This window comes from Poecilia reticulata, chromosome 14, assembly GCF_904066995.2.
Source record: "Poecilia reticulata chromosome 14, P_reticulata-male-v2, whole genome shotgun sequence".
Classification (NCBI taxonomy): Eukaryota; Metazoa; Chordata; class Actinopteri; order Cyprinodontiformes; family Poeciliidae; genus Poecilia; species Poecilia reticulata.
In genome coordinates this window covers 23,874,607-23,896,009 of record NC_088843.1, presented here as the reverse complement: position 1 = coordinate 23,896,009, position 21,403 = coordinate 23,874,607, and the positions used below count along the sequence as shown (strand labels likewise).

At 38.1% G+C, this 21,403-nt stretch overlaps 1 protein-coding gene across 1 annotated transcript in view; it reads left to right on the top strand.

Moving 5' to 3' along the window:
* The window catches only part of LOC103476301 (F-BAR and double SH3 domains protein 2-like), a 55,159-nt gene extending 34,713 nt beyond the window's left edge, over window positions 1-20,446 (top strand). The window contains exons 11-20 of the mRNA XM_008428542.3: window positions 3,001-3,117; window positions 6,694-6,792; window positions 8,608-8,760; window positions 8,883-9,017; window positions 9,119-9,202; window positions 9,481-9,664; window positions 9,743-9,966; window positions 12,760-12,970; window positions 13,057-13,121; window positions 17,218-20,446. Of these exons, the coding sequence (XP_008426764.1) occupies window positions 3,001-3,117; window positions 6,694-6,792; window positions 8,608-8,760; window positions 8,883-9,017; window positions 9,119-9,202; window positions 9,481-9,664; window positions 9,743-9,966; window positions 12,760-12,970; window positions 13,057-13,121; window positions 17,218-17,301 (1,356 nt within the window). The 3' untranslated portion in view covers window positions 17,302-20,446. The remainder of the gene's footprint in view (window positions 1-3,000; window positions 3,118-6,693; window positions 6,793-8,607; window positions 8,761-8,882; window positions 9,018-9,118; window positions 9,203-9,480; window positions 9,665-9,742; window positions 9,967-12,759; window positions 12,971-13,056; window positions 13,122-17,217) is intronic.
* Window positions 20,447-21,403: the final 957 nt, after the last annotated feature.

Here is a 21,403-nt window from a genome sequence, read left to right as displayed (position 1 = left end):
CGTAAACAGCTTTTCCCCTCACAGAAACGTTTCTATGATTCGCAGAAATGTCGCCCTCTCGTAAACAAAGTTTCCGGTGGGTGTCGATCACTCCGTCTTTGTTTTGAAATCTTCATATTTATCATGTTTGCGAGCAAGTGGGACATAAAATCCAGATAATATGAATGATTCAACTAATGTTAACAGCAGTTTATAGCAAAAGAAGAACTGGGTTCTTAATGACGGGAAAAGAATTTTAAGAAATCCTAGAAATCAGTGGATTACCAGAAGCGGTTGGATTGTGTTGTCTTTGTTTGGATTGATTGATACTTTGTTTTGCATGTTTTTTATTAGGAAATTCCAGCACAATGCAGCATGTGGAAGCGTTTACACTGAGCTCAGAAACAGCTGACGGGAGTGCTCACTCTCTGCTTCAACAATGCCTCAGACCAACACTAATCACAAAATAAAAAGGATACATGGTTCCGAAAGGGTTTCCCATGGTTGTTTAGCATTTTTTAGCATGTTGTGTTGGAAGTGAAACCCAGCAGCAGCAAGGAGCTTTATTAACTGCATGATTGTTGCAACACAGAGGTGCAGCTGTTGATTAAAAGTTAAACTCTAAAATTGTTTCTCAGTTATACCGTATTTTCCGCACCATAAGGCGCACCGAATTATAAGGTGCACCTTCAATGAATGGCTTATTTTGAATCTTTTTTCATATATAAGGCACACCACGTTATAAGGAGCATAGAATAGACACTTCGGTTTGGGTTGCCAATTTGTTCCATTCTCTATTATTACACATCCACATTGTCAAGAAGTGGTCCCCAAGAGATTAATATAGTATGCTGCCCCAGTCGTTGTTTCACTCACGGTGTTGGTGTTGCGATATTGTGCCCAACTGCTTTCTGGGTAACAGACCAACCGACACGCTGCCGCCGCAGTCTCTGTCTCTCTTCCCCCGCCCCGGCTTTAAATGTATTATCAAACTTTATTAACAAACCAGCGTTCTCTTCTTCTACAGGGAAAAATGAAGTCGGTGGCTGATTACCGTAGTTGCTAGACCTGTTGTGGCTCAATATTGGTCCATATATAAGGCGCACCGGATTATAAGGCGCACTGTCGGCTTTTGAGGTTTTTAGGTGCGCCTTATAGTGTGGAAAATATGGTAGTTTTTTCTGGATTTCTACTCAAGTTAGATTATGGGATTTAAGGATTTTCAAGGTTTGGAAACGTTGAAACAAGAAGAATGAAAAATTTTTGAATTTCCAGGTTTTATCTTCTTTTTCATCAGCTAAAGTTTGCATCCATGCATCTGTTCTGCAGTCCGTCCATCCATCAGTTATGATACATTTTTTCATATCAAGCTTATTGTTAAGTTTAGTTTTTATGTTAGATAACTCTCTGTGGTTTTGACAGAAATGAAGAATGTGAATCAAATCCATCCTAAAATGGCTGCTAAGTTTCATTCTGGCTTTCTCTTCATCTCATCAGACCTGCTATGCACCCCTCACTGTTCCTTCAGACATTTTTCCTCATTCACTTCACTTTGATAGGACGATTTTTTTTACCCTGCTTTAAACAAACACAGGATCCAAACATATTTTAGGATGTTCCTTTGAGATGAGCCTGGAGTTCAGATGTTCCCCTGATTTTCTAGCAACTCATGAAAGAGAAGCAGCGGATCGCCCATCACTGGCCCTCCTTTTCTCTGCTGCTCCATTGGACAACACTGGACAATTTGTTCGAACTGCAAATGCTCGTGTTGTTTTGATTGGAGGCCAAACAAGCAGCAGCCTGTTCCTAAAGAAAACTTTAGTGGTGCAGCGCCTCCCCCCCTCTCTCCCTCTCCCTCCCTCTCTCCCTCTCTCCCTCTCTCTCTCTCTCTCTCTCTCTCTCTCCATTCCTCCGTCCAGCGCCGTTCGCTGCCGACAAGGGGATCCGGTGAGGAACAGAGCTGGATGGGAAGCAGGCCGGGCCCTGTGAACGGGCCATCTGTGAAAAGGAGGCATTGTGTGTGTGTTTCATCAGAGTGCACTGACCTCAGCCCCCCACCACCCTGGCCTCTTCCCTCAACACATGCACACACTGCCCTGATGTCATGTGGATCCATTTACTCAAAACTTAACGAAGAGAAAAGTTACACCATAGACACACTGTTGCATCTTAACCCTGTTTTTTGTCTTTATGACTCTAAATAGTACTTTCTATAAAACTAGGGATGGATATTAAATCAGTATGTCGTGATAGATGTGATTAATATCAATAGATGATACGTCTGATAGAATATGCAATAATTCCACTAAACCCCAATCCAGAACCACACAGCATTCTGGGGGATGTAGGCAGAGGAAAGACTTTAGTCTCTCAACCTCTCACAACCAGCTAAGTTACCTTGGTGGGATCAACTAACTCCTTTTCTATTTGGTTACCAACAACCTTCTGAGTAACTCATTAACTCACTCTTTATATAAAACTATAATAAAATTTCAGTGTAATTTTTTTTTTTTTACTGTCATCGTATTAAATCTTTTCAACAACTTCAGACCGATCCAAATATATATACGAAGCTTTTTATATTTTTAAAACCATCTCTTTGTTTTTATGCATGTGTTATCCAAAAATCCTATTTTTTATTTATTTTTATTATTGTTATTATTTTGGGAAGGATAAAAACATAAAATATGCTTGAGCTCAGTTTGGTTTCCATGCAGAGAAGCAGATGCCAGTAAGCTCCAGGCTTTAGTTGTGGGCAGCAATTTGTAAGTTTGGAATCAGACTGAAGGGGAGAAATAACCTAAAATGATTTGCACATGTGCAACAGCGCCCTCCAGAGGAATACATTTACATCAAAGAGAACTTATTTGGAAGAGCTCCTTATTTTGTATTTTATTTAAAAAAAAATTTATCTTTGCAAAGATTCAGTGAATTTCTACAAGAAAATTATACTTAAAGTCTATCAAAATGATAAAGTTTTCAGGATTTAATCTTTTTCATGCTGGTGTTTTTATGTCCCAGGTGATGGAGCTGCAGAAAGAGAGCGGAACGGCCGAGGAGCACAGCCTGGATAAAGAGGCGAGGAAGTGGGCGAGCCGCGTAGCACGAGAGTACAAAAGCATTATCCACACACAGAGGGTGAGGAGGAAATCAAACACACCTTGGTGTCTCATATCCTGTCCTGTAAAAATATCACTTATATCAGTGTTTCTCAACCTTTTTTGGCCCAGCGCCCCCCTAGCCTTTATCCAGGTCCCTCACCGATCCCCAGCCTTTATCCAGGTCCCTCACCGCCCCCACCAAAGAATTTGTAGGCTACTTTGCACTGACCATTATTTTATAATTAATATTACTATCACTATTGTAGATGTTTTGATTGTTATGCTTGTTTCTGTATTTATCATCAAAAATCATTTCCCAGAGAACAAAAAAGCCATGGAAATAGAAATTATTTTCACAGGCGTCTATGAAAAATGCAATGAAAATTCAAGTTAAAATTGGTAAGCCTAACAGCAGCCAATTAGAGTGGGAACAATATTCTTATTTTGTGCCATTTTCTAGTTGTTAAATGTTGCACAAAATGACCAGATAAAAGCTGTACAACATGCCAGTTTAAACTTTGAACTATTTGCAAAACGACTGAGCATTAAAACATGGATAGAACTGTAACTACATTAATCATAGCTCTTCTTCTCTTCAGTGTTTGTCAGTTTCTGATGGTGCAGCTCTGTGCTGCCTTCAGGAGAATGGGACACCAGAGTATCATCCATAAAATTTCACCCACATGGCATTTATTGTGCAAACCAGAGCTTTCAGTGGAAAAACAAAAGTTCCAGATCCTTTTAATGCCATACAAATATGAGACAGAAACATGGATTATATCTTTATATAGACCTGTCTATTGATTTATAGATTAATAGTTTTACTGGACAGAAATTACAAAGAACAAATCTGATTCTTAATCAAATCCTAATGAGTCAAATTGAAAGTGTCATGGAGTCATCAGCCTCATGACATTAACACTGACATGAAAAATAATATTGACTAAATAAATGTATCAAATATAATTAAAAACATAAATAAGTGATCAGTTCTTTACTGTTATGGTCTGTAAGATATATTTATTCTCAGTACTAGATGTGGTCTCAACAAACCCATGACATTTCAACAATATTAATTTACCTATTATCTGGAAATAGTGTCTGTTTATTCTTGCCATACAGTCTTCTGTATTAATTAATACTCAAAAGGTCTTGCCATATAGTTTATTCCTCTGTATTTACTTTAGTTTCTTAGTTCATTCTTGCATTTTGTTCTTCATTCATTTCCATTTAGTTTCATTTAATTATTATTATCTTCTCTTGGTTTATTGCTATGTCCACTTTAGTTTCCTCTTGCTAGATTTATTTGATCATTTATCCATTATAAGACGAAGAATATAAGACGAATAATATTCACTCATCACCTGCTGCGCCGTCTAATTGACATGTGTTTCACATCATGTGTTGATTTTTTTCACAGTTCACCGTCGGATTCTCTGTTTTTATGCCATAATTCACATCTAGTTCGCCGCTCCGTTTTATGTCCCGTTTCTCCTGTTTCAGAGTTTTGCGCAATGTGCGCGTCTTTTTTTTTTTTTTAAGCCCCTAAGGTGCAGGGCATCCCAGCGTCTCCCTTTTGTAAAAATGTCCGCCAGCGCCCTCTGCCGTCCTTTGAACGCCCCCTGGGGGGCGGTACCGCCCACGTTGAGAACCGCTAACTTATATCATTAAATGTTAGAAGACATGTCAACTTTTTTTCTCACTGTCTGATGTTAAACCAAACCAACCCTCTCTTGTTAGAATCACTATAATTATTTATGTTTGCTAAAAAAAAAAAAGAGGAATGAGGAAAATGAGATTTATTTATTCATTTCTTCAAATTCAGATGTTTGGTTTTAATATTTTGATTTGAAGTGCCTGATCTAAAATGTGGAGCAATAGAGCTTAGAAATAAAACATCCACTGGACAAATGTGGATATAAGTTTCGTCAAAAGAAATCTGAATATAGAATGATGTTAGTATGTCCATATTTTCCTGATTACTTTGTTATCCAAATGATAAGAATCAGAGGGAATCGTTTTTATATTGATTTAGTTTTAAATTGCATATTTTATCTTTAACATTTTAGCTGCCAGTGATTTTTTTTTTTTGCGTTATTTGCAGATGAATGCACAAATCAAAAATGGCCATTTCACTGTTTGTGAGATTTTAAACTGTGTTGTAAAAAAATATTTTAATCTCTGGTTGTTTTAGGTGCAAACAAAGCACTAAAATTTACACTTTTTTTTTTTAACAGAAGGTATCAAAGATCACAAACTGCATTGACGAATGTATAGTTAGTGTAAGATAACCCAGTGAATGTTTAAAAAGCTGAGAAATGGGCCTTTTTTATGTCATACCCCCGATTCCAATGTCTTTCTGCTCTGTTTTCTAACCAAATGGTTAGTCAGAAACTTAGAGGAGCAACAAAAGCAAATGAGGTGGATTAGCAGAGCTTTCCAACAACTGATGGTGTCACTCAGGACATGTTATTGTGAAATATTGTCTCTGCTGTCTAGATATTAAGCTATTAGCATGTCGTAACACTCATGGGACTGTCATACAGCAACAGTGTTCAGTCAGAGGCTCCTTCATTCTCTGGCAAGACTGACTGCTATTAGAGATCCCTCTTTTCGCAGCATCACCATCCACAATGACTTTTTGAAGATACTTGGATGATTTGAGTTGCAACATTTAGCTTCCCTTTGAAATAAATAAAGTACTTTTGAAATGAAGCCCTGAGAACTGCATCCTGTTCTTCACACAGACTCTTTACCCGACTCAAGTAAACAATTACTCTAAACTTGTATTATTTATTGTTTCCACCTGTCAGTGGGAGCTTCAGTGTCTTGTGCTCTACTATCTGTGTCAGCTGTGAGACTGAATATCTTATTGACATGCAGAGTGTGTATTTAAGACATATGAAAATAACAGTCCTTTGCATTATTATTGGTACAGCAATGAAATGCACTGTTCAGCCGATATTTAGTCAGCAAATTATTAAAAATATACAAGGGTACTAATATAGCTACCAAACAAAAACAATATTGGTCACCTTCAGATTAAAAGCTCTTGTTTAAAACCAAAGCAGCATAATTATGTTTTGCATTAGGAATTAACACTTGTTTTGTTTGGGATTTTCTATGGATATTGGGCCATTTAAGGTCCCAGATTGCTGTAAAAATCCAGGATTTGTTTGGAGCTAAGATTTCCAAGATTTATTTACCATTTATTGCAAGATTTGCACTAATAATGGGAAATCATGCGGTTTGAATTTGTGGATCTAAAGAAACTTGCACCAAAATTTGAATATATTGTTGCTGAGCAAAATTAGTTTTCTCTACAGTTTTAACACGTATCTGTCCCTTTATCTCTAGTATGACGTGTTGTTTTCCTTCACTGAGCTGGAATCTGTCCCTCTTACTGTCGAGCTGCAGGACGTGTTAGTTTGGTAAAAATAAACCCAGAGGTTGTAAATTTATGCTTGATTATACCACCGTGTGAGAGATGACTCAGGTCAGAGTTTCATCACCTCTTATCTCTTTCATTGTCAGATGAGTCACACTTCTGTTGTTCACACTCTGGATGTCTGTGATGTAACCATCACGATGTTTCCTCGTGGTTTGCTTTCAGGCCCTGGAGGAGTACGGAAATCAGGATACGTCTGAGCAGAGCGGCGGCGAGGTGGAGATCAAGATGGAGGTGGCCCGGCAGAGTCTTCGGCGGTCAGAGGTGAAATGATGAAATCTCCTCTAGGGCTGCTTTCACACCTGATAATCCAGTAGACTCTTTTCGATTGGGGATCAAAATTGCAACATTAATCACATTTTCAGGACAGTAGTTTGCATTCACACTACGCTGTGTCAAACCACTCAAACTAACTGAAAAACCTGTTCCCACCACTGCCTGTGGTGGCGCTGCACCAACACCTACTGAAGGAATAAACACAAAAACCTTTGAAGAAGACACAGAGCAGAGGCTCTTTTTGGTAGGACTCCACAACATGCTGCGGTTGCTACTGGATTGAGTGCCAAGAATAGCATCTACTTCTTCATACCAAGGAAACTTGTCCTTCGCGTCTCCTGAACTTCCACTTGTCCTTAGCATGTCATGGATTTTGATGTATTGATGGCGAAATTTTTTTACCTTGGTGCGGCACTGTGCAACTGTACGTCTAATCATGAGCCATTTTTTCCGCTAATGGTGGAAACTCGCGTTTGTTATGGTTGTTATGACACAGAATGCCCTGCACTGTAGTCCACTTCCTGCTTCTGGAACGGTTTCTAGTCAGGTTGCATTCAGATATGCTTTCAACCGTGCAAGAGTTCACTTCAACCGGATCGAGACCTAGGTTTTTAGGCAGATCAGAGTTCACATTTTTAGTCCGTTTTTTTAATTCAAATTTGCATTCTCGCCTCTCAAACGAATCAGACTTTTTAGACAAATGAATTAGAGTCTGATTCAAGACTCCAATTCTGGGCTGGTGTGAATGCACCCTAAATCTCACTCTTGTTCTCACACATACTGTCTCCAGCCTGCCATCTGGTGGTTAGAGAGGTGAAGTGACATGCTGAAGGTCTAATAAACCTTTCATTCATTCATGTGGAATGTCAAACATTTCCATTAGAGGAAAATGTAAGCCAAGGCAACTTTATTTATATAATGCATTTCAGCAACAAGACAATTCTAATTGCTTTATGTGGAGGAAATATAAAAAAGGAGTAAATTGCAGTTGGAAAGCTAAAATTAAAACTATTGATGTTCCACTTGTTAATAATAAATCAGCTGGGTTTTTAGTCTAGATTTAAATGAACTCTGTGTTTCGGCTGTTTTGCAGTTTTCTGATAGTTTGTTCCAGATTTGTGGAGCATAGAAGCTGAGATTTGCTTCTCTGTGTTTGGTTCTGGTTCTGGTTCTTAGGATGCAGAGAGCAGACCAGACTGCTCAACTAATCATTTCAATTAGTTGAAATGATTGTCAACTAATGTAGTAATCAATTAATTGTTAATTGTAGTGTACAGACTCTAAAAATGGTAATCTGCTGAAAAAAACAACACAGTCAGAGCAGCAATTAAACCAGAAAAATAAAACCAATATACTCTTTTATTTTAAAAACTCTTCTTTTTCTGTAAACATGTTCTACCCAGAATTCTGGTTCAAATTCTTAGTAGGAGAAGATTTTCTGTTCAGAACCTTTTGCGATCCAGTTGTTGATAGGTTCATCTAAAACGTAATGAATGCATCAGTGTATACCAAATAAAAGCTATTACGTTTTAGGGAAGAACAATTTTATTTTCTAATTTAAAAGGGAATTCAAATATTTATTTGTGTTTTTTTTATCTTGTATAAAAAAGGCTTAAGTGGTTAAATCAAAAATCTGCTAAATGTGCCAGTTTTTGTCTCTGATTAATCATCAAAATAATCAATCCAATAATAAATACCTGAAATAATTGTTGGTTGCTTTGCTAAATTAACTGTAGAAAGCTGTACATGTCTTGCTGCCACATTGGGATGCAAATAAAATGGCCATTTATCATTTAATGGCAGACTGTGAAAGTGAAGGCTGAGGCCCGATTGGACCTCCTGCGGCAGGCGGGAGTTGCCGTGGAAACGTGGCTGAAGAGCGCAATGAACCAGGTGATGGAGGAACTGGAGAACGAGCGCTGGAACAACCTCAATACCCATGATCCTTCACTTTCCGTAAGACCCCAAACCTGCAAAACTCAATGTTTTTGTCTATTATTACTGAAATGGCTCTAAAATCTGTTTGTTGTGCTTAACTAAAGTGACATTTAGCAGAAGTGAAGATGTAATTTTTTCAGGGAACAGCTGATCTGGAGCGGGAAGACGAGGAGGAGACGGAGGACAGCGGTGAGGTGTTGGACGACAGCAGTTCCAGTCCCTCCAGCACCCTGAAGAACTATCCGCTCACCTGCAAAGTGCTTTACTCCTACAAGGTAACAGAGAGCTGACCAAGCAGCTGGAAGAGGACAAGGTAAGCAGTGGAGTTGGATTATAACAGAGGAAAACTGAAGTCGGTTTAACCTGCTGCCTGCAGGCGTCTCAGCCAGATGAACTAACCATTGAGGAGCAGGAGATCCTGGAGGTCATCGATGATGGAGATATGGAGGACTGGCTCAAGGTAAGATGCTGCTACACATTCATGTATGTGTATATAGAAAGTTTGTGCACCCCTGTTTCGCTCAGAATGTTTAAAGGAAGTAAAAAAAAATGGCTGTATATCTTCACAATAGCATAATAAAAGGGATTTCCCTGCATAAATATAAAGGATTTATTATTTATACAGGAAAAGAAAAGTAGGCTGCCTGGCACACATGGGTGCTCAAGAATCCCTCATATCGATTAAAACATGGCTGTGTCTTTACAGATATAAATTTATTGATACTTTTATCTCTGCAGGCCAGAAACCGCAGTGGACAGGTTGGTTATGTCCCAGAGAAATACCTGCAGCTGCCGTCCTCCAACAGCCTGCTGAGCATGCTGCAGTCGCTGGCCTCGCTGGACGCCCGCTCCCACTCCTCCAGCAACTCCACCGAACCCGAGACCGAACTGCCCACCAGCTCCGTCAACGGAGACTCCAGTGGTGAGGCCCACAAACCCAACACTACTGCTGATCAGCATCAGACAAGCATTTAACACGACAATAATCTGTTTATATCAGTGTCGTTTGCGAAGGCTCTGTACGACTACGCGGGTCAAACGGCCGAAGAACTTTCGTTCCCCGAAGGCGCCATCATCCTCATCCTGAGCAGAGAGACTCATGAGGACGACGGTTTCTGGGAGGGGGAGTTCAATGGCGCCGTCGGCGTCTTTCCTGCCGTCCTGGTGGAAGATCTCACTGGAGTCATCGAAAACGGAGATGGACAGAAAGAAGGCGGCGCGCAGGTAGGCTGCTGATACTAAAACACGGCCATATGGGCGCTTGAAGCCTTGAAAACTTTATGTACAGTTGAAACCAGATATTTTCGTACACATAATAAAAAGACGCATACATTTTCTTTCTCACTGTTTGAAGTTAAATCAGACTTTCTTGTTTCAGGTCAATTAGAATTGTTTAAATTATTTTCATTTGCAAAATGCCAGAAAACATTTTTAGAGATTTTTTTGGGAACTTTCTTTGTTTAAGCATTTAATTTGAGCAGGTAGGCTCTTAACCTGAACATAATTTGCTTGGATTGTTTCAATGTAATGAATATCTATTATTCTTCATTTCTCAATGACTTATTGCAATGACTTATTGGTCTGTGTAATTGAAATAAAGGTTGGCTTATGTATTGTACACTAAACAAGGTTAATGAATTTTTTATTTTATTTTATTTTTTGTCAAATTAGTTTTTTGTTCTCCGACCAGTCAGGTGTCTGAGAGATGTTTCAAAACATCACATGTTGCTATTTTTATTTTATATTACCCTGCTGTAGAATGTAGAATACAATCACAAGATATTACTAGCTACAGTAACAAATAATCAGAGTTGAGTAGAAATTACTTTACTCTCCGACATTTATTTGAGTAACTTTTTGGATAAAATGTACTTTTAGGAGAACTTTTACTACCCTGTACTTTTTACTTGTACTTGATTGTGAAAAAAGACTTGATTCTCTTGAAAAAAGAACAAACATGTTCTAACCAAAAATCCACCAGACACAGACACACAAAACCGACAGGTTTTGTTTAAAGTTTCATAAGTTTTATATAGAAAGAAATTGATTAGGAAAAACAAATATTTCACCTGATTTTACTTGGATGAAATATTTTTTATCCTGATCCTTAAAATACCAATAGTTCCACTTAGGAGTGTAGTGATACAATAATTTCACGATACGATATACAATATTCTGGTCACGATACGATATGTATCACGATATTTGTTGAGCGATATGATTCGGTGCATTTTTACGATTTTCTGAAAGATTTTAGAAGGACAGAGTGATTTTAGTGACATTTTGTGTTCCATAGACTTGAATTTAGTTAACTGAAAACTGATTAAAAGCACCAACTACACAATACCTGACTCTGATTGGACAGTCTTAACAGTCTGCAGCTGGACAAAATGAATCAAAGATGCAGTGAGAGAATTAGTTTGTCATTTAATTCATGTGGATTTGACATAAAACTCAAAAGTTTAAACGGTAATCCAGGAGCAGAGTTGGGAGATTATCAGCCTCTGTAGACTCTCAATATGCAAATGATTGCATTTATGTTTTTTCTTTTGGACACTGTGGCTGCATTTTGGAGTAAAAATGCAGCCACAAATACAGTCTTTTGGACTATGGCGAAAAGGCGTTTCCACCTTGGTTCCCGGAGTTAGCCGTGGCTGTAAGCCGCTTTCTTCTAACTGCTAAAGTTGTGGCTCCGCCTCACCCCCTAGTGATTGACTCCCTGCAGCTTTGCAGCACCGCTATTCCCCTTCTTGGATCTCTGAGTAGCTGCCTCTCAGACTGCCAGAATCTCATCGTTCTCTCAGTCTCTGATACTCTTTGTCTGTTGCTAATAAGAATGATCGATCAGCCATTGTTATCATGGAAATCCTCACTGAGCCGCGGTTTCCGGCTGGGGGTTTTTCCTCTTCGTCTTTCTGCTCAAAACACAGCGCCGCTTCGCGCCCGCTTCGGATGTTATCAAACCATGTTCATTCTTCAGGTAATCATTTATATACAGAACAGAAACCGCTAAGCCAAAAACTAATTACGAAGTGAATGCTACCAGTCGAAATTTGCATTAATTTCACGACCTCACTGCTTTTGCAGCTGCTCCGTTCGCGTCGCTACCCCTTTCCACTTCTCGGTTCCGCTTCTCTTTCACGGTTACTTGCGCAACTTTACTTTGTTTCTCAGCAACAAAATACAGCCCATCGTTATTTATTGAAGATGTTACATTTCTAAAAACACAAGAATCTAATGTTTCGTTTCGTTTTGCACGTTTGGAAGCTCATTCCCTCTCACATAATCGGAAAAGCCGGGGAATGGCGGCGCTTTTGACATTTCTCTGACATTCGGGAAAAATATGGTCTACTAATTTTAGCATAACTCCGGTGTACTTGGCCTATTAACACAATTTTAAAAACTGGTGTGTAGTTTAGTTTATAATGTGCACTTTAAGCTCAAGTTGAAAGTGAGACTGAGGGAGGCGGAGTCTTGCTGCTACGCCGTAACAAACTAGACGTTAAAAAAAGCTATAAGGCTAAGGACCCCGATGCGAAAAATCGATACTTTCCTAGGGCGGAAAATATCGATGTATATCGCCGAATCGATTTATTTATACAGCCCTAGTTCCACTCCATCTGATGATGTAATTTTTAAATATGAAATGTTTTTCATCAGTTACTCTGTACTTTTTTTGCTCTTTTTATTTTTGCTCTTTTTATTTTTACTTGAGTAAAAATATGTTGAAGTACTTCTACTCTGACTTGAGTTCAACTTTTGGTTACTTTACCAAATCTGAATATGATATCATATTTTGAATATGAGTCTTTTTTTAGTTTGTTTGTATTGCTTTTACCTTCAAAGGAATGTAAAAGTTTGAAAACTTACCTTGAAATGCTTAAAAGGGTTTGAATTTTATAAAATGTATAGATCCCTGTATAAATGGAGCTGCTGTTGTGTTTAAAGCTTGAATTGTGCAGAAGTCGATCCAGTTTGCAGCATGTCGGTTTGTGACACTGCGTTTTGCGTTTTAAGGCTTCTCCCTCGGCCGCGGCTCAGAGCGACCGCTCCCCCTGCAGTCCCTTCCAAGCGGTGCCTCTCCACAGCAGCCCCCTGCAGACTCCCACCGCCGCCTCTCCCGGGTCCAGTCCGTGCAGCGCTGCCGCCTCTCCCATCGGCCGGCCGCCATCTTACCACAACGGACACCACCGACCTCCGCCGGCGCCGCACAAGAGCCCGTATCACAGTAAGATCAGCTGCTTTATCTGTGGTGAAAACAAAGAACTCACAGAGATGAAAGATGAACGATCTGAATGCTTGTCTTTCCTTCAGGTCCAGTTCAAGGATCCCCTCAACCTCCTAAATACCAAGAGAGCGGCGCCGGCAGCATCAGACCTGTAAGCTACAGTTTAGTAACAACTCTCACCAGATGGTGGCGCCAGAAAACAAGAGTCACATAACAAACTAAATGTGTTTTAAAGTTTGATTCCACTGTTTATTTTGGACAAACACTGAAAAGATTAATTGTATTAATCATGATTAATTGATTACTGAAATAATCTCTACCTAATTAATTGTTAATTGTAGTAAAGACTCAAAAATAGGCATTTAATGAAAGAACAAAACTCAGAGCAGTAGTTAAACTCAAAGCTCCTATGTATATTTATTTTATATTCTCCTATATATATATATTTATTTTTTTTTATTTTATTTTATTTTATTTTTTTTGCTTCATATAATAATGAATTGAAACTGTCTTTATTTTATTGTTTTGGTGTTAGAAATTTTTGAAAACTTACCTTAAAAAGTGCTTGAATTTTACTGTGGGAAAAGAGTGCAAACCCTGTAGTATTATTTAGTAGTATTTCTCAAACCGGGGCTTAAAGAACTCCGGCCAGGGACCGGATTTCCGGCTTTTGGCCAAATGGTCCATCTCAAACCAATCTTCATGATCCGCCACAACCAAACTGTAGTCTCCGGCCTTAAAGAGCTCCGTCTGGGGGCCAGACTTCCGGCTTCTCAAGCAAAGCGAGCATTATACCTAACGGCCCGCCTCAACTAAACTGTAGATAATAGACAAAGATGTCTGCCGATCAGAATTCTTGCTCCCGTGTTCTTGACCAATCACTGTAAAACGGTTTGTAGAAAAAAAGCGCATGCGTTCGGCGGTTAAATCAAACGCGATATGAAAGAAGATGTAGTTTGTCTCAAATGGTAAAGAAGCACGTTTACTTGAGAAAGGAATTAAAAACAAGTGGCGCTGGGCATGGCTAGAGGAAAGGGGACAAGACGGGAAGCTGGCGGAAATTTTTACAAAAGGGGGGCGCTGGGATTTCTGTGGGGGGTGTTTGGTCGAAGGTAAACTTTATTACACCTTATAATCACAACAATACCAGTTTAGACTTTGAGCAACTTCTTAAAACTGTATTGTGTAACATTAAATCATGCTTGGCTGCAACTGTATCGATGGCAGCTCTTCTTCTATTCAGTGTTTGTTAGCTTCTTGGCGCATCAGTAGCTTCACCGCATCAGGTCAGCGTTACACCGGCTGATGACGATGCTGAGATTAACTTTGTCTGCTGTCTGATTTTCAAATATTTTATGTTTTATTGAGGATTTTTGTACATATGTTTTGGCAGTTCTGTGATCAAGTCAAAGCAGCAACTTATATTAAAAAGTGTTTTATTTCGGTCTGTATGCTGTCCACTTCCACAACAGAAAATCGCTCTTATAAATATGTAAGTACTAAAATCACGATACCCTCACTTTGTATCCCTCCGGAAAATGAACCCATTTAAATAAAGAAATCCCTCCATGGGTGATACCACGTTAGAGAGCGTTCATTTTATAGCGTTAACACCGGTACTGTAAGTGGTTCGGTATGAAACGGATGTGATAGAGCAACGGTACCACCGCACTTTTAAATTTCAATAATCAGAATACCGAAATTGTTTCCGTTGTTTTAAAAGGTTTATGTCAGTCTGTCTTTTCGCCATCGATACGCTTCCTGACCGCTGCGCACCATAGGGGGTTAAAAAAACAGAACAAAAAAAAAAAAAAGACGCGCACAATGCGCAAAACTCTGAAACGGGAGAAGGGGGACATAAAACGGAGCGACGAACTAGATGTGAATTATGGCATAAAAACAGAATCCGACACTGAACAGTGAAAAATTAACACGATGTGAAACATGACGATTCGGCGGCGCAGCACGTGATGAGTGAAGATTACTGATGGTCAATAAACGATAAAATAAGTCTAGCAACAGGAAAGAAACTAAAGAGGACATAGCAATAAACCAAGAGAGGATAATACTAATCAAAGGGAACTAAATGGAAATGAATGAAGAACAAAATGCAAGAATAAACTAAGAATCTAAAGTACATACAGAGGAATGAACTGGTATGGCAAGACCTTTCGAGCAATAATTAATACAGAGGACTGTATGGCAAGAGTAAACAGACACTATTTCCAGATAAAAGATAAAATAATATTATTGAAATGCCATGAGTTTAAGACCACATCTAGTACTGAGAATAAATATAACAGTAACATAACAGTAAAGAACTTATTACTTATTTATGTTTTTAATTAGATTTGATATATTTATTTCTTCAGTATTATTTTTCATGTCAGTGTTAATGTCATGAGGCTGATGACTCCATGACACTTTCAATTTGATTCATTAGGATTTGATTAAGAACCAGATTTGTTGTTTGTAATTTCTGTCCAGTAAAACTATTAATCTATAAATCAATAGACAAGTCTATATAAAGATATAATCCATGTTTCTGTCTCATTTTTGTATGGCATTAAAAGGATCTGGAACTTTTGTTTTTCCACTGAAAGCTCTGGTTTGCACAATAAATGCCATGTGGGTGAAATTTTATGGATGATACTCTGGTGTCCCATTCTCCTGAAGGCAGCACAGAGCTGCACCACCAGAAACCGACAGGAACACTGAAGAGAAGAAGAGCTATGATTAATGTAGTTACAGTTCTATCCATGTTTTAATGTTGCAGAGCTCAGTCGTTTTGCAAATAGATCAAAGTTTAAACTGGCATGTTGTACAGCTTTTATCTGGTCATTTTGTGCAACATTTAACAACTAGAAAATGGCAAAGAATAAGAATACTTTTCCACTTTGACTGGCTGCTGTTAGACCTACCAATTTTACGTTGAATGTTCATTGCATTTTTCATAGACGCCTGTGAAAATAATTTTTATTTTGTTATGGAAATTTTATTATCAAGGAATGAGAATCTGTTTCAATAATAAGAGAAAGATTCATCTTTGTCTTTAAGTTTCTTTATTCGAAGGCAAAAGCGTTCGAAGACCCTTCTCACTGAGCGCAGTCAGTAGAAGAGCCCTGAGCAACACACATCACATCGTTATATAGTCACAGCAAGACAAAGACCCTCCCAAAGTCTGATGTTATCTCTACTGCCAGATGGCCACAGAGACACCCTGACCCCCACAGAGACACCCTGACCCCCTCCTCATGAACTATCTCTCACCTCTTGGAGGAGATGATTTTATGGCAGGAAAAATAAGGATTTCAGGAGGAACTTCTAACACTTCTTTGTCAGTTCATGGGTTCAGGTCAAACAGGGTACAAACTACATTCCACACATCAGTCCTTTAAGACAATCATCAGATCAAGCATTTTATCCAAGATGTCTTCCGGTCTCTTCTGCTTTCAGAGCTGCAGAAACATCTAAACATCATCTGCAAACTCATTTAATGGACAAACACATCTTGCAGATATTAAAGCAGATATTATCAGTAAATAAATGGTAAAAAAATATCATCAGTTCCTTCAAGAATGAAATAAGACTGAAAACGAAATTTTCTATTACATTTTCCATGGCTTTTTTGTTCTCTGGGAAATTATTTTGATGATAAATACAGAAGCAAGCACAAAAATCAAAACATCTACAATAGTGACAGTAATATTAATAATAAAATAATAGTGCAAAGTAGCCTACCAATTCTTTGATGGGGGGCGGTGAGGGACCTGGATAAAGGCTAGGGGGGGGGCTCTGACACAAAAAAGGTTGAGAAACTGATTTAGTTGGTAATGTTGCATGTTCTAAATTACTTGCAAAAACATTGACTGAAAGGACTCTTATTTAATGTTGAGGGATTTTGGCCTGTAAGGCAAAACTTTAGGGCCCAGACATTTTACATTTTGTTTTGAGTTGAAATGTACTGAAGTCTTATTTAAGTTTGAGTGTTTAGCTAATTGTATTGCTAATTGTATTGTTAGAAGCAATTGTTTGCACTATTCAAAGACACTTTTTATTATTAAGCTGTGGCAATAGCAACGCTATAGTTCATTGCTATCACCACTGTAAGTTTCAGGCTCAGAATTTTTTTTTACTTTAAGCCCTGTCAAACTGAGAGTAAGGTTTATTTTCCTTTTTTTTAATCATGATTTATTTTGAAAAGCAACTTTGTTGTGATTTTGTCGTTCCTGTTGGGTGTGTTGCAGGTCCGTGCAGCTCCTCCTCCCCCAAAGCAGCATCCTCGCGGCCAGGTGAAGCGCCGGGAGGAGGTGGAGATCACGCTAGTGTGAAACTGCTCTAACACCGACACCCCCAAATAAACCGGAGGACGCTTAACGCCCCGAGAGAGCCTGGAGACGTCTGGAACCTCAGAGGGTCGGAATAATGTGCCTTTATCGTCTGTTTTTCCTGCTCAGTTAACGCAAACGAGGATCACCTGCTTTATCTGCATCTGGAATATTTACATTACCAAAAAAAATGACATTTTCTCCTAGTAAATTAAGGGAAGCTTACAGAAAAGGGAACAACTCGTAGTCAGCAGAGTGGATTGCACTTTAAGGAACATTTTTGAAGCCACGTTGACTTCCTGGAGGTGATTAGCTCCACATAATTTACTGATTTTCAGCAAGTTTGGCCTCATTTAAACCGGTTCACGTTAAATTTACAATTTCAAATTTACCCTAAAGCTCATTAAGAAAACAAATTTAACTCCATAATGTTAATTATGTTTTTTCTTTTCACTTTTAATAATTAAAATTCTTGATTATGATGATATGTAATTTAAATTTGCGTCCTCATCTTGTGTCTAGAAGTGCGCTGTCGCTTTTAGATTCAGCACATAAAGTCCAGTTAAAACGTTGAAATTCATAATTAAAAATGTGGCTTAGTTGCAGGTGTTAAGATTTTTGTACAGTGTAACAGAAAATCTTATCTTCTCTCATTATAATGATTCATTTTATTTTCTAATTTCTTTAAAAAATGTAAGCATTTAAATGCCAGCATGGAAATTAATGCAAAAACAGTTTCTCGTTAAAACGGCAGTTTTCTCATTGTAAAAATAGAAAATATATTAAAACAGAGTTTTTTTTTGTTAAAACAAGAAAAATGTTAAAACAGAAAAAGTTTTCTCCATAAAATGAGAAAAAGACATTAAATAAATGGCACTTACAGAAACAAGCATAAAAATCAAAACATCAGAAAGTCAAAAACAGTAAAAGTGTTGTAACGAGAAAGTTTTCTTGTTAAAAGAAGAAAAAAATTTGAATTGAAAAACTTTTGCCGCTGTAACGAGATATAAAAACACGCTCCTCTGACAGATTTCTTGCTTAAGAGATATTTTAGTTTTAATGACATAAAATAAATCTTTTATTAGTATTTTGTGTTTTTGATATTGTTTAAACCAGAAGGTTTTCTCGTTTAAAAGAGATTTTGCTCCTGAATTTATTTCCTGGCAGTTAAGAGCTTCTGTATTCAACTAATGAATATTAGAGGCAGGATTTAGCTGCTGATGCTAATCACCTCCTGGCTTCATATTTATTTGTTTTCCTGCTGAAAAAGAAGAAATAACTTCCCCACGGTCCATCTTTTCAATCCCAAGATGAAGAATACTGTGATAAACAATAAAGTTTGATTCATTTTATGGATATTTTGAGGCCATTAAGGCTTTTCTTGGCCAAAACCATGCTTTTAAATTCTACTTTCAACTTGTTTAGCTTTATTTTTCAAAGTACAAATAAGATGGAAATCTTCCTAAGTTATAAATCTGTCAGAAACTACAATGTTATCCTCATTTATTTTTTTATTAAAATGCATTAAATGTCACACTTTTCCATCTTACAGATTAAAATTAGTGGCAGATTTTTCTTTTACATTTTTATGTGCCCAATCAGAGCGATCTTTTGCTGATCATTTTTTCGCGTTCCTGATAAAGTAGCAGCTTCCTGATCACATGACCCTCCGATAAAATAAAACTCTGGTCTGATCCCGACTCCAGCACGGCCGAGGCCGGTCCTCTCCGCCTTCAACGCATCGTAACTGGAAACGGTTACACCAACAAGGGAAAAGTGGCAATTCTGTTTGTTTTTCTCCTTTTCAGTGACTTCCTCTTTGTTTTGTATGCCCTTGTTTTCGCTTTAGAAGCAGTTTAAGGAATCCTGTAGCATAAACACACACTTAGTGTAACGTCTTGTTATTTTTGTGTCCTGACGTCCAGATTTGGATGTTTTTGTGATGTTCGCGGTTTCTTCGCAGTCTGAGGGAAAATAAAAAAAATCTGGAATATGATTTCAGGATTTTTCAGGTTTGGAAAAGTGGAAAAATAAGAGAAAAGAAACAAAAAATCTCCAGACTTTGTTCCCTAAATGCTCAGCTTCCTTCCTTCCTTCTTTATGTCCTCCCTCTCAACCTTCTATCTTTGTCCCTTTTTTCCCTTCCTTGTGTCACCTTTCCTTCCTTACCTCCCTCCTTCAATCCTTAATTCCATCTATTCTTTTCCATCCTTGATGGCCTCCCTTCTGTCCTTCCTTATGTCCTTTATTCCTTTCTTGTATCCATTCTTCCCTCCCTCAAAGATTCTTTCCTTGTATCCTTTTTCCCTTCCTTTCTTTCTTGTATCTCTCCATCACTCCTTCCCTCCTTCCTTATGTTTTTATGTTTAAATTTTTAGGAATTAAATCTCCAGTTCCTTTTTGATGGAAGCCGTTCAGGAACCCTGCAGATCATTCATATTGTTCCATCATAATGTTTTTTACCATCTGGGGCAGCTAGCAGCTGCTAGCTGGAGATGCTAGCAGCCGCTAGCTGTCCCATTTCATAGCGAAGCACTTTCTTCACGTCTTCTTGTTCCCTCTCAGTATTGTTGATTTTTGAGGTTTGTTTGAAAGCCGTATTCGTATAAAAGCATTTATTTTATCAGCTCTTTGTGTTATTTAGCCTTAAATAGCCAGCGTAGTGTCTTTACTGCTTCTGTTTTTGAAACATGAATAGTTTACAGAAAACTTGGAGATGGATATCTGTAAAAAAAAAAAAAGAAAAAAAAAAGCATTTTCTCTGTTTGTTTCATTAGATTCAGAAATAAAAACCTTTTTATTGAACAGTAGATAATTAGATCAGAGGGAAAGAGATATCTGTCAGCCTCGTTGCTGTGTTCTCGTTGATCTCCTTGAGATCTGAATGACATCAAACTTATTTTTGAAGTTTGCGTTTACCCTGTTGTATTAAAATATAATCAGACTGATGTCTCGTTACCATCAGAGACGTTGTTGTTGTTTTAAACCTGCTACTGGTCCTGATTTAACGCCCAGTTCACTGATTAAATTCCCATGTTTAATGTCGGCTCTGCGGACATTAAATCTTCAGATTTATACACCAGTGGATGTTTGACTGTATTTATTGTGTACAAATAAATGTGAAATAAAGATAGCTTAAACGAAACAACCAAGTCTCCTTTGGTTTGTTGTATTTTATATATTTTATATAATGAAGTCTGCAAAGATCTCAGAACTTCAGGCATGTTAGAATGGCCCTTAGCGGCTGGAGGAAGTAGGAGACTTGAGGCAGAGAAATGGTGCAATCCCACTGGGTGTTTATTCACCAACATTTAACACACAGACAACCCTGCTTACAAAGGCCTAAGGTCTCAGCAGCAACCACCCTAATGTGGCCAACATGCAGCCTTTTATAGTCCCTGGCTGTTCCAATTAACAAACCCACCAAGAAACGGTAAAACAAAATGCATACACACAAACTGACAAAATAACCAAATCTTCAGAATAATATACATTACCAAATGCTATTCAGTTTAAGCATCTCTAAAAACATATTTCTATCGATATAAATATAAATCCAACATTAAATTTATAAAGTGCATAGCTCTATTGCTCCCCCTCTTCCATCTGCTTTGGTCTCTTCCGGAACTTTTAAAAGGTGCCCAGGCCCCCGGGGAATCTTTTAGCCTGAGCACCCTGCAGAGAAAGAGACAGAGGTAAGCCACAACCACACAAAGCCTTCAAACATTCCAGTGCTTTTCAAACAGTCACCATATACTTATATTATAGTTTGTTGTATTTTAACAGGACACCATCAGTTCCAGCTGAGATGCCTTTGCATAAAAACACACAATAAAGTACTTCAATCTCTTTGTATCAGTTTCTTTTATCATTCAACATGCATCTCTTTTATCATTTAACACACATTTTAAGTGTTGTACAGCCAAGTAATGAAGACCTTCATTACAAGGCATCTTCTAAATCTCAGCTTGGATTTAAGGGATGAACAGATGAACATTTCTGCAGTTTTTGTTTTTACAATGAAGAGAAAACTGGACCATCTACGCTCCAAGCTTCAACTCTGGTCTTGGACTGGGGTCTGCAACCAGCAAACATTTAATATCTA